The sequence below is a fragment of the Staurois parvus genome, unplaced genomic scaffold (assembly GCF_062004578.1).
Source record: "Staurois parvus isolate SC_StPar_1 unplaced genomic scaffold, SC_StPar_1.0 ptg000151l, whole genome shotgun sequence".
Lineage (NCBI taxonomy): Eukaryota > Metazoa > Chordata > Amphibia > Anura > Ranidae > Staurois > Staurois parvus.
Window position 1 is genome coordinate 13,725,152 of NW_028317947.1, and position 13,660 is coordinate 13,738,811.

At 42.4% G+C, this 13,660-nt stretch overlaps 1 protein-coding gene across 2 annotated transcripts in view; it reads left to right on the plus strand.

Moving 5' to 3' along the window:
- The window catches only part of LOC149464505 (NXPE family member 2-like), a 51,396-nt gene extending 39,571 nt beyond the window's left edge, over positions 1–11,825 (plus strand). For both annotated transcript variants that reach the window (XM_089674477.1, XM_089674476.1), the window contains one exon: positions 6,953–11,825. In XM_089674477.1, coding sequence (XP_089530603.1) covers positions 6,953–7,488 — 536 coding nt within the window. In that variant the 3' untranslated portion in view covers positions 7,489–11,825. The remainder of the gene's footprint in view (positions 1–6,952) is intronic.
- The last annotated feature ends 1,835 nt before the right edge of the window (positions 11,826–13,660 follow it).

Genomic DNA, 13,660 nt, shown 5'->3' on the forward strand with positions numbered 1-13,660 from the left:
CCATCATCATCCTCCAGGGGTCCACTCATACAGGGTGTGACGGAGGGTAAGCAGGACAGAACACAGAAGGCAGACGGCAAACACTTAAAGCTTTATTAAAACAGACAGCAGTCACTCAATGGGGAGTAGTGCAGGGAGAGTGAGTCCAAAATACTTGTAATCCAGCCCCGGTGGGCAAAGTTAAAGTCTCTACAGCAGTTTGAATCCAAGAGGCAGTTCATAAGCAGTCAGATAGCACAAGGGAAGCATACACTCACGCAAAGTTGATGCGATAGTCTCAGGCAGAGCTGACAGCGTTCCAGGCAGGGCTGATGTAGCTTCTGGGATCCCCTTCCTCCAATGGGGCTCAGGCAGAGCCGGGGGGCCACTAGAGTCCAGCTGGACCCCTCAGTGGTTGCCCAGCAGAATGGTTCCACAAGAGAGACCAGCACTGGCCTCTTAAACCCCCTGAGCAGGACGAGAGGCGGAGGGGGGTCATTAGCAGGTGACAATGAAGAGAATGGACAGGAATGGAACTACTGTAATTTAATTTGTGGCTGTAAACAGAAAAGACTGGTTGGACAGGATAATTAGTGGGGGAAATACATTAATACAAAAGTAAGGCACTAATTAGGGATATATACACTAATTGAATTTGGGACCTTTTGTAGAGGGGCAAGTTAATTACAGCTAGGGGCCTTTGGCACACAGGAGTGAATACTAATTGGAGGAGGCTCTTCCTATGGCCAGGAGGGATTAATAAAGGAATTAATACCTGGGGATTGCACATAGATGAATGATGTAGCGCTTGAACATGAACAATAAATACAGTGATATAATGACCCCCAAGTGGAATTACTGTATAATCATAACTAGCATAGACCTTAACTAGTGAAACAATCCATATGTGCAGGAACAAACCCAACTCCTTTAACCACACAGGACAAAAATTAGATGCGTGACACCTCAATATACTAAATGGATGTATACAGGTATAATACAAGATGTGAAAAACACTGCAAACAATACACACGAGGAAAAAGAAAGTCCAGTGATCCGTGTCACATTCCTTTTGTTCATGCAAATCAAAGGAATGTGTGTGAACCCGCACACCCTTGAATGTGATCCAATATCAGCTGAAATGGCCTCTCACCTCCAACCTGCGACCCTGCAGGGCCACAGTGCTTTTATCAAAAATACCACCACTAGGACTAGGAAGGGCTCCTCACGATTATGTGGCTGGAAAGAAGTTTCCACAGGAAACAACTTCCACCTCTCCTCTAGTATCCTTGCGGGCCAATGAGCAAGATGATTCCCAGCTCAAATCCCCATAAGACAAAAGAAGACATCCTCCATAGTGTAGACCGTTTATTAAAACGTATAAAACAAATAAAATGCCAACTCACATGTGCAGAGTTTCACACAGCGTTTACTCCCATATGCTGGGTGTAGGCATAGAACTCAAAGGGTGTTGCAAGATGGCGCCACGCCGGAAGTGCGTCACCACGTTGTACCGTCGATGCGTTGCGTCACGTGACCTCGTGACTTCATCAGGACTAACGTGATTGGTCTGTCACACTTCCTTAAATAGGTCAGGACTAGCTCCAATGAAAACCCATTGGGCGGGATCACAGCAGCCATATTCCTGTAGCCCGTTATTAACAACCGCCATATACAGGCGGGATACAGGTAAATAAATAGCCGGGACTAAATTGGAAATATGTCAACAATGCTGAAACATATCAGCAAGTGTCCCGGATTCTATGGTCCATAATCAAAAAAACCCCAAACTACTCATTAAATTGCCCGCTGCCAGCCCAGTAACAACTTTAAAAATACATATTTAATATAAAATTAAAAACATGAAAAAATATATATATAGGACACCAAATATACTGTATCATAATACCTATAATCAATATTCAGATCCAAACTAAGATCTGTAAGGTATATCAGAGAAAAATATATATAAGGGCTCAAAATACAATAATATAGAACAAAATATAAAAAAATAAAAATGAACGGAAAATATAAAAATAATAAACCTCCTTTAAGCGTATGCACACCACCCTTCATATTTACAAATAATATGCCAGAAAAGAACATAATAGATATACTAAATGGATAATTCACCAAATCCTAAATGGTACATGTAAAAGGTCAATACAAATGAATATATAATACAGATATAATATCAGCATTAAAACAATAAATATCTTTAATAATCGCTGATAAAACAATTTAAATCAAATTCGATATTCAATCCTTTCGGTACTTGTGTATCCATATTAAAAATCCATTTAGACTCTGTCTGACTTAGTACTCTGACCTTGTGACTCCCTCTCCAGTGTCTGCGATATTTCTCAACTCCCCAAAAAGATAGACCAGCGGGGTTTTTATTATGATATTGCAAAAAATGTTTAGAAACACTATGTTTCGGAAAGCCCTTTCGGATATTTTGGACATGTTCTCTAAGTCTAACCCATAGTGGCCTTTTCGTCCGTCCCACATATTGGAGGCCACAACCACATTGCAACACGTATACTACCCCCTCCGTCCTACAGGATATAAAATCCTTAATCTGAAATTCTTTTTGATTACTCGTGGAAATAAAGGACTTACGACTGGGGTTAGGGGCTTTAGTGGCTCGACATGCGTAGCACATTTTACAAGGAAAAAACCCCTTTTGGTCTAAGAACGTCGCTTTTTTATTATTAGGTGGATCCAGAACATTATGCACTAATGTAGATCTCAATGTGGGGGCTTTCCTATATATAAATTTAGGGACTGATGGTAACATTTTACAAAGTACAGGGTCAGTAAGTAAGATCGACCAATGTTTTTTTAAAAACATTCTCTATCTTCCTATAATTAACTGTAAAATCTAACACAATTGCCAATTGGTTATCAAATTCCTTGGTCTTTTGCTTGTCCACTAAAAGACAATTCCTGTCCATATCTCCTACTTCAGTGATTTTACTTTGTATACTATCTCTTTGGTATCCTTTATCAACAAAATGTCAGGGCAGGAGCCGAGGAACGGACAGGCAGGCCTAACAATGTAATGCACTGGCTGACGACAACCACCACCCACAGACCGAAGTCCTCCAGGGCGCGGAGTCTAAGTCCCAGGCTGCCCTTCACCAGGGCCCCTGATGGTGGGGATGGACTTGACGCAGCCAGGAACCAGGTCGCGGCCCCCCAGACACCTCAGCTGCGGTAATGGCCGCCGCCAATGGCGTGTAGCTGGTGGAAGAAACAAAAGAGTAGTCAGACAAGCCGGGGTCAACAACAACAGGACAAAACAGTACAGGACAGCAGACGAGAATCACAGGTCACAAGCCGGGTTCAGCAACAGAGGGTCAGATCAAAGGAGAATACAAAGAATAGTCAAGTCACAAGCCGAATCAGAATACCAGGAGAGTCACGAGAGTCAGAACAGAGTAATAGTAACACAAAGACACAAGACACAAGTGCAAAGAGCATGTGCGGGCCACAGGCTTATATGTCATCAGCCATGCCCCTCTGGGGGGTGGACCTCAGAGACCTAAAGACATAAAAAGGATTCCCATCATGCACAGCAGAATCCAAGATGGACGCCAGCACATGGAGTAACATAACCTCAGGGAAAAGGTAGGACCTTGACACAAACCTCTCTTCCATAATTTCAGCCTGCTTCAGGAACTCTTCCTTTGCAGTACAATTCCTCCTTAGTCTAACCAACTGACCCTTGGGAATATTCAGAAGCCATCGGGGGGTAGTGGCAACTATCCAAAGGGATGTAACCATTGCGGTCTACTTTCTTAAAGAAAGTTTTTGTGCACACCTTCCCATCATGTACATACACGCATAGGTCCAGAAAATTAATTGATACCTGATTAACCTCCCAGGAAAATTTGATATTCCGATTATTAATATTCAACTGGTTAAGGAATGACAGTAGATCATCTTCTGTACCATCCCAGACAATGAATACATCATCGATATATCTCTTATACAGGATTAGTTGCTGCGGGGGTTGATGGTATACCGTCTCCTCCTCCCAGTGGGCCATAAAGAGATTGGCCACACTGGGAGCAAATCTCGCCCCCATAGCTACACCCCTGGTTTGTTTATAAAATACATTTCTGTACCAAAAGTAGTTATGAGATAGGCAGTAGTCCAAACACTCTATAATGTATCTCCTCTGCGTCCAGTTGAATTGACTAAACTTTCTCAGGCCCCAATTGACTGAATTTACTGCATCTTCATGGTTAATTATTGTATATAGGGCCGATACATCAGCACTCGCAAAGACCATTTGGTTACTTCCTTTTATATTACCCAACATCTGGATGAGATGCTTGGTGTCTCTCAGATAGGCCTTAGTATTAATAACTAAAGGTTGGAGGAAAAAATCAACCTACTGGCCCATTCTTGACATAACAGAATCTATCCCATTCACTATGGGATTTCAGATTAAGGATTTTATATCCTGTAGGACGGAGGGGGTAGTATACGTGTTGCAATGTGGTTGTGGCCTCCAATATGTGGGACGGACGAAAAGGCCACTATGGGTTAGACTTAGAGAACATGTCCAAAATATCCGAAAGGGCTTTCCGAAACATAGTGTTTCTAAACATTTTTTGCAATATCATAATAAAAACCCCGCTGGTCTATCTTTTTGGGGAGTTGAGAAATATCGCAGACACTGGAGAGGGAGTCACAAGGTCAGAGTACTAAGTCAGACAGAGTCTAAATGGATTTTTAATATGGATACACAAGTACCGAAAGGATTGAATATCAAATTTGATTTAAATTGTTTTATCAGCGATTATTAAAGATATTTATTGTTTTAATGCTGATATTATATCTGTATTATATATTCGTTTGTATTGACCTTTTACATGTACCATTTAGGATTTGGTGAATTATTCATTTAGTATATCTATTATGTTCTTTTCTGGCATATTATTTGTAAATATGAAGGGTGGTGTGCATACGCTTAAAGGAGGTTTATTATTTTTATATTTTCCGTTCATTTTTATTTTTTTATATTTTGTTCTATATTATTGTATTTTGAGCCCTTATATATATTTTTCTCTGATATACCTTACAGATCTTAGTTTGGATCTGAATATTGATTATAGGTATTATGATACAGTATATTTGGTGTCCTATATATATATTTTTTCATGTTTTTAATTTTATATTAAATATGTATTTTTAAAGTTGTTACTGGGCTGGCAGCGAGCAATTTAATGAGTAGTTTGGGGTTTTTTTGATTATGGACCTTAGAATCCGGGACACTTGCTGATATGTTTCAGCATTGTTGACATATTTCCAATTTAGTCCCGGCTATTTATTTACCTGTATCCCGCCTGTATATGGCGGTTGTTAATAACGGGCTACAGGAATATGGCTGCCGTGATCCCGCCCAATGGGTTTTCATTGGAGCTAGTCCTGACCTATTTAAGGAAGTGTGACAGACCAATCACGTTAGTCCTGATGAAGTCACGAGGTCACGTGACGCAACGCGTCGACGGTACAACATGGTGACGCACTTCCGGCGTGGCGCCATCTTGCAACACCCTTTGAGTTCTATGCCTACACCTAGCATATGGGAGTAAACGCTGTGTGAAACTCTGCACATGTGAGTTGGCTTTTTATTTGTTTTATACGTTTTAATAAACGGTCTACACTATGGAGGATGTCTTCTTTTGTCTTATGGGGATTTGAGCTGGGAATCATCTTGCTCATTGGCCCGCAAGGATACTAGAGGAGAGGTGGAAGTTGTGTCCTGTGGAAACTTCTTTCCAGCCACATAATCGTGAGGAGCCCTTCCTAGTCCTAGTGGTGGTATTTTTGATAAAAGCACTGTGGCCCTGCAGGGTCGCAGGTTGGAGGTGAGAGGCCATTTCAGCTGATATTGGATCACATTCAAGGGTGTGTGGGTTCACACACATTCCTTTGATTTGTATGAACAAAAGGAATGTGACACGGATAACTGGACTTTCTTTTTCCTCGTGTGTATTGTTTGCAGTGTTTATCACATCTTGTATTATACCTGTATACATCCATTTAGTATATTGAGGTGTCACGCATCTAATTTTTGTCCTGTGTGGTTAAAGGAGTTGGGTTTGTTCCTGCACATATGGATTGTTTCACTAGTTAAGGTCTATGCTAGTTATGATTATACAGTAATTCCACTTGGGGGTCATTATATCACTGTATTTATTGTTCATGTTCAAGCGCTACATCGTTCATCTATGTGCATGTGTTAATCACCTATTTGGTATAGGATCAGATGTTAGCAGCTGTTGATTATTTAGTGTGAGATAGATATAACTTTTTTTCCCCACTACTGTCTTACATAAGAGCGCAAGAGGATTTTGTAGTATATTGTTAATACCTGGGGATTAATAACTGGGCTGGCAGAGAACTCATATCGTGACACTCCAGATCAGTAAGCAGGACTTGATAATTGACACAGGGGTTTTGATATTGAAAGGTTATAAAAAAGGAAAGTAAATAAAATGCCAAAAATAACTAAAGAAAATTGATTCATGTGTCCACCAAATAGCAATGAATGCATTCAAAAGAGGAGACCTCTATATTGTAAATATGAAGCTGGTTCGCTACTAAAAATCACTTGCAGAAACTCTTGCCTAATCAGTCACGTTATTTATTAAATGATATCTAAATCCAACAACAGAAATTTAATATATTGTAGGTTATCAATCCTCAGATGTAATGGCTGCATTAGTTTTCTTTTTTAAAGCTAAGAACATTTACAGAAAATACTGGTTGATTATGCCAGAAAATGCAGTGTACTTGTTGCATTATGTGATATGAATTAAAAGCACAAACAATGTTATCTTCCTTCTGTAAACTACTAATCTTTTTTAATTTTTCTTTCTAATCTGTTTCCAATATATTTATTCAATGACTCATTCAATAATTTTCCTTTGGTATATTTAATTTTTCCATACAGGCTTGAAAAGATTTAATCTCCATAGACCTGGACTGGAATCTCTGCTCCTGGCTGCCGATCAGGAGAAGAATGTTCTGCTTTATTGGAAAAAGCACAGCCATCCGTTTGTTGCAACCCACGTGTATACAGTCAAAGATGATAACTACATGAGTCGGGAAATAGACCAGCTGGCTGGAGGTCCACACTATGTCCTTGTCATTTGCTTGGGACAGCACTTTCGACTTTTTCCCATCCATCTCTTCATTAGAAGGGTTCTGAATGTCCACAAAGCTGTGCAACGCCTCCTTGTACGAAGTCCAGACACAAAAGTTATTATTAAAGCTGAGAACACCAGAGAGAAAGAAGCAGATCCTGAACGACTCAGTGACTTCCATGGATATATCCAGTACCTGATAGTGAAGGATGTGTTCAGTAACCTTCGTGTGGCCGTGGTTGATGCCTGGGACATGAGCATTGCTTACCCTACCAATAATGTTCATCTACCAGAACTTGTAATCAGAAACCAGATATTCATGTTTCTAACATATATTTGCTGATCAACTAAAATGAAACACTAGTAAAACTGCTGCATAGCAGGATGTAAGACCTCTAAATGTGAAGTGGAAATGTTGGTGGTATGTTCCCATTCATCTCATTTTCATCTACTTATCCTAAAATTATAAGAGAAAAGAAAACCACAACAGTGGTTGTCAGGGCTCCGGGTATGACCAGAGGTGTGTGTACTGACACAGGGAAACGCAGGCTTCAGATATGGTATAAATAAGACAATTTATTAAGACTAACAATACAAATATAAACGCAGTGCACCAAACCCCAAGCTAACACAAATACATACAACAAGGTGAAACAAACCCAAACCTAAACTGATATAGATACACAGGTACATACACATATAGAGCACAACGTAGTCAGGCAGGCCAGGTCGATAACTATCGGGCAGGTAGGTACAGGAGGAGCAGGCGGAGAGTAGTCAGGTCACGAGCCGGGTACAGCAACTAACGGACAGGTAGGTACAGGGGGTCAGGCAGAGAATTGTCAGGGTCACAAGCCAGGGATCAGACAGGAGAAGTCAGCAGAGGTCAGGATCAGGCAGGGTCAGCAACAAGTCAGGCAGAAACAGGAACAGGAATGCAGGTTACAAGATACAGGGGCCCATGGAAAAACACACACCAAGGCACAGACTGCAGGTCTGGCCATCCCTTAAATACACCTGCAATCAGCCCCAGGTGATGGCTAATTGCCGAAGTGACCCTCTGGTTGTTGAGAGCACCCGCTGGCCAGCCCTGGTACTGCAGCCCACAAGGCAGGTGAGTCCCACCACTATTGGCAAGTCCATTCCTGACAGTGGTTAAGTGTCCAAGAATGTTTCTTTCCTCTGGATCCAAAAAGACAAGTCAACAAATTTCAGATGTTTCGAAGGGCCATAGCTCAGCTATGAGGAAAGATTAGAGGAAATTAATTTATTCTCTCTTGAGAAGAGGAGATTAAGGGGGTATATGATCTCCATGTATAAATACATCAGTGGTTCATATAGTGAACTCTGTGTAGAGTTATTCACCTTGAGGTCATCACAGGGGACAAAGTGGCACTCTTTACGTCTGGAGGAAAAGAGATTTAATCTCCAAACACGGAAAGGTTTCTTCACAATGCGAGCTGTGAAAATGTGGAATAGACTCCCTCAAGAGTTGGTGCTGGCCAGCTCGGTGGATTGCTTTAAAAAAGTCCTGGATTCTTTCTTAGATACACAGAATATAACTGGATACTAACAATTATAGGTAAAGTTGATCCAGGGAATATCCGATTGCCTCTCGGGGGATCAAGAAGGAATTTTTTCCCCTTCAGGAGCAAATTGGATCATGCTTTGTTGGGTTTTTTGCCTTCCTCTGGATCAACTGTGGGTGTAGGATTATAACTGTTTTTTTTTTTTTATGGTTGCACTGGATGTGCTTTTGTCTTTTTTCAGCCAGACCAACTATGTAACTATGTAACTATCTTCATTAAAGCTCAATATGCTGAAATAATACCAGAATCAAAGCGATAAAATGATTAAATATGCTTATATTAAAAAGCAGGCATTTGAATTTTGCAGCTCCATGAGGATCGCTTTGTGTATCCATAGTCATTGCACTCCACTTCATATACAGTAGCTCCTCTCTAAACAACAGCACCTTCTACCTATAGCTTCCAAAAGTCGGGCATGCAGGCACCTGGCAAGGGCAGAGTACTCTACAAACTTTCTCATCAGCAAGGGAACAATAACAATGTTCTTCACAACAGCAGGAGAGAGGCTATCTTACAAGACCACCCATAGATATGCGACCATCAAGTAGGCAACTGTCATTTTATGTTTGAGATTAGCCTTAGCTAGGATTGTGGGGCAGAGTCAGCAGAAACATCCATCTGCCTAGTAATATCTGCTCCTGAGGGATTCTAAAGAAGTTCTATGTGAAATTATAGGTAAAAATTATAAATCCTATAGTATATTCCAGCTCTGCCTATGGTGATATGGAAAATGCATTTAATGAACTCTCCATAGAAACGTGTTGAGAAACTAGAAGCTTCATTTTCAAAATCCTTAATCCAGACAGGTTCCCCACTGTCATGAAGGGCATGCTCGCGCTTGAAGTGGTGCATCAGTGTGGATATCATCTACCTGCTGATTTGCCAGTGCCTGCTGACCATCTACCTGCTGCCTTGCCAGTGCTTGCTGATCATCTGCCTGTTGCCTTGCCAGTGCCTGCTGATCATCTACCTGCTGCCTTGCCAGAGCTTGCTGATCATCTACCTGCTGCCTTGCCAGTGCTTGCCCTGACTCTGCTGATGACCTACTTCTTCCTGATCATTAACTTGCTGCCTTATCAGTGCCTGCTGATCATCTCCCTGCTGCCTTGCCAGTGCCTGCTGATTGTCTACTTGCTGCTGTGCCAGTGCCTGCTGATCATCTACCTGCTGCCTAGCCAGTACATGCTGGTCGTCTACTTGCTGCTGTGCCAGTGCCTGCTGATTATCTACCTGCTGCCTAGCCAGTGCCTGCTGATCATCTACCTGCTGCCTAGCCAGTGCCTGCTGATCATCTACCTGCTGATTTGCCAGTGCCTGCTGATCATCTACCTGCTACCTTTCCAGTGCTTGCTGATCATCTACCTGCTGCCTTGCCAGTGCCTGCTGATCATCTACCTGCTGCCTTGCCAGAGCTTGCTGATCATCTACCTGTTGCCTTGCCAGTGCCTGCTGATCATCTACCTGCTGCCTTGCCAGAGCTTGCTGATCATCTACCTGCTGCCTTGCCAGTGCCTGCTGATCATCTACTTTACTGCCTTGCCAGTGCCTGCTGATCGTCTACTTGCTGCTGTGCCAGTGCCTGCTGATCATCTACTTGCTGCTGTGCCAGTGCTTGCTGATCATCTACCTGCTGCCTTGCCAGTGCCTGCTGATCATCTACTTTACTGCCTTGCCAGTGCCTGCTGATCATCTACCTGCTGCCTAGCCAGTGCCTGCTGATCATCTACTTGCTGCTGTGCCAGTGCTTGCTGATCATCTGCCTGCTACCTTGCCATTGCCTGCTGATCATCTACCTGCTGATTTGCCAGTGCCTGTTGACCATCTACCTGTTGCCTTGCCAGTGCTTGCTGATCATCTACTTGCTGCCTTGCCAGTGCCTGCTGATCATCTACCTGCTGCCTTGCCAGAGCTTGCTGATCATCTACCTGCTGCCTTGCCAGTGCCTGCTGATCATCTACCTGCTGCCTTGCCAGTGCTTGCTGATCATCTACCTGTTGCCTTGCCAGTGCTTGCTGATCATCTATCTGCAGTCTTGCCAGTGCTTGCTGATCATCTACCTGCTGCCTTGCCAGAGCTTGCTGATCATTTACCTGCAGTCTTGCCAGTGCTTGCCGATAATCTACTGCTGATCATCTACTTTTGATCATCTACTTGCTGCCTTGTGATTGCCTGATCATCTGCCTACTGCCCAGCCAGTTCCTGCTGTGTATGTGTCCGCTACCTGTCAGCCAGTCTCTGATGTTTTCCTATCTGCTGCCCAGTCTGACCTTGTGGACACACAGGTTGCCTACCAGCTGGTGGATGAACTACCCTTCTGCCTTCTGTTGCTTTACCAGGAGCCCAGAGACAAAGTGTAAGAAAGGCCTTCCTCATCTTGTCAGACTCCTCCACCATGTAAATAACAAACACATGTGACACCCTGTGCACTTTGCTGAATAACTGCATGTTGCCCATTGCGTCTTGTTGACTTTTAAAGCATTTAGTAATGACCAGATTGGAGAAACGTCAGGAAGTGTCACCCAGAGCATATTCTGGGACGAAATTGATGTGCCTCACATCATGTGAAGTATGTTTTCCAAATGTCAATGTTGTGAGTGGTGGATTTACTAGTTTAAAGATCCTAGGAATAACTTGGCATGTGGGATTCATTTTTCATGAATAGAAATTTAGACAAAATTTTCATTGTTCAGAGATTCGGATGTATCCCAATTTCCACATCACCATAGTGAGGAATTTCAACAAATCCCAAATAAATTATAATGGAACGAATTATCCAAATTCAAATATGAATTTGAATTTAAAAATGTATTTGAATTTCAAATGGAAAGCATATTGCAATAAATACAGCACGGTATAAAAGTGAAATAAGATGATGATTCCACCCCGTGAGGACGTCAGATGACGAAACTAGTAGGGCGGGGCTTTTTTTGGATGTGACGTCTGGACGCTCCTCGTAGACTGTCGGCTGTGATATCGCGGTGAGTGAGGCTCGTCCCTTTTTTCTTGAGGCTGTCATTGCTGTTGTTGGCTAGACACCCTGTTTGTGAGTGCATTTCTGACGTTTTAATAAAACATTTTGGTTTTAAACGTACTGCACCATGATTTCCTTTTTTGATTCCCCGAACATGATCTATGGTATGGAGACGTGATGACTACCTACTGTTAAGGCTATTCCATATTGTGCTGATTGGCTGCTTGCAGTATATTGCTCCCAGTTTGGATTACTTCTGCTGATCATCCCTCCCAGAGCAAACACTATCTTTGCTGATTTATAATCTGGTCAGCATGGAGCTCTGGTGAGTGTACCCATTTCATTCATTGGTGGATTTTTTTTTTGCACGGTGTTTGATTTATACAAAAAATTTTTCTATCTATTTTTAAACTAATAATTTTTGTATTTACTTATATTTAGCGCACTCTTTGATTTATTCAAATTTTTACCTTTTTTTGTTAGGAGTGCAGCTTTTGTTCTATTTAGTTTGTGGCGCTTTTTTTTTTTTCTCTATTTCTCATATTATACACTGGAACTTTTTTAATTTTCAAATGACTTATACTCCTGTAAGCCACAACCTGATTGGCTACTAATGAAATATCCCTCCCCCAGTCTGAGACCCGGTTCACACTAGTGCAGGCCAAGCGATCCGTGTTTCCTCGGACACATCAGACCATTAATTTGTGTTTCATTCAAAATGCATTCCACGCAGTTTCCGCACCCTCAATCGCACTACAGGATGAGATGCGTGGGGGGTGCCATTCAGAATCCGTGGCACCCCTAAGCGTCCTGCAAGAGAAAATGCAATGTGGCTCAGGGTGGTTGCGAGGACAGATATGATGCCTGCACCTGCAACCAGCCCGCAGCTTCTTGACAGTGTGAACCAGGCATCAAGCCCCACGATCGCAGGTGCGGGAACTGCACAGAAACCACATGGACAAAAAAAAGACATTTTCCTTGTGAGAAATGCTGGCACAGCAGCCCATTCAAATGATTAGGCTCCTGTGCCTGTGCAAACACAGGTCGCTTGGCGCACATTAGTGTGAACCGGGCCTGAGACCTGATCTGCTGGGTTTACAAGAGGCTTCTACCAAGCCAACTTTAGGGACTTACCTTATTTTTATTTAGAATACATATAATTATTATTTGTAAAGGCTACAATACTGAATTAATGAATGTTTTTATACCTGTTTGGAATTCAGCTACACCCACCTGCCGCAGGCATTATGCAAGAATTCATGTTTTATTATTTTCTTGTCAAGGATTTTTATTTCAACATGGAGTACAAAAGAAAAAGGGAACAGACAAACATACAGACAAGCAGGCCATTATGAGGCCGAGTATGAGACAAAGTACCGGCTATACAAACAGTGATACTAATGTTTTATTATTTTAAGAGCCGCTGGAAGGGAGGGAGGCTATTTAGTCAGAGAGATCTAAGGTAATGGGGATAGTACACTAGCAGTGGATAAGGACTAGAGATGAGCGAATCGAAGTATCCGAAGTGGAATTCGAGTCGAATATCTGAAAAATTTCGATTCGTGCCGAATCCGAAAAATAGCCTAATTCGGACGCGCGAATCAAAATTTTTCAGAAAATGGCGGCTGACATGTGCGGCGACGGAGCGGGGATGTCTGGGAAGGCGCGCAGACAAGGCGCGCTGACCCATAATGCATGCCTCAACTACATGTGATCGCATCAGCCTATCAGCAGCCAGCCAGCCAGCACTGTGTAATGGTCGAGCTATAAATAGCGGCCATTTTGGAATTCTTCATTTGCCTGCAGTTATTGAACAGAGGCAGACCGCTCTGTACTAGGGACAGGGACAGAGTTAGGGCCACAGAAACGATAATTGGGGACAGAGAAAAGTTACTTAGGGACAGAGAACCATTACTCAGGGACACAGACTTGTTAATGAGGGCCACAGAATCGTT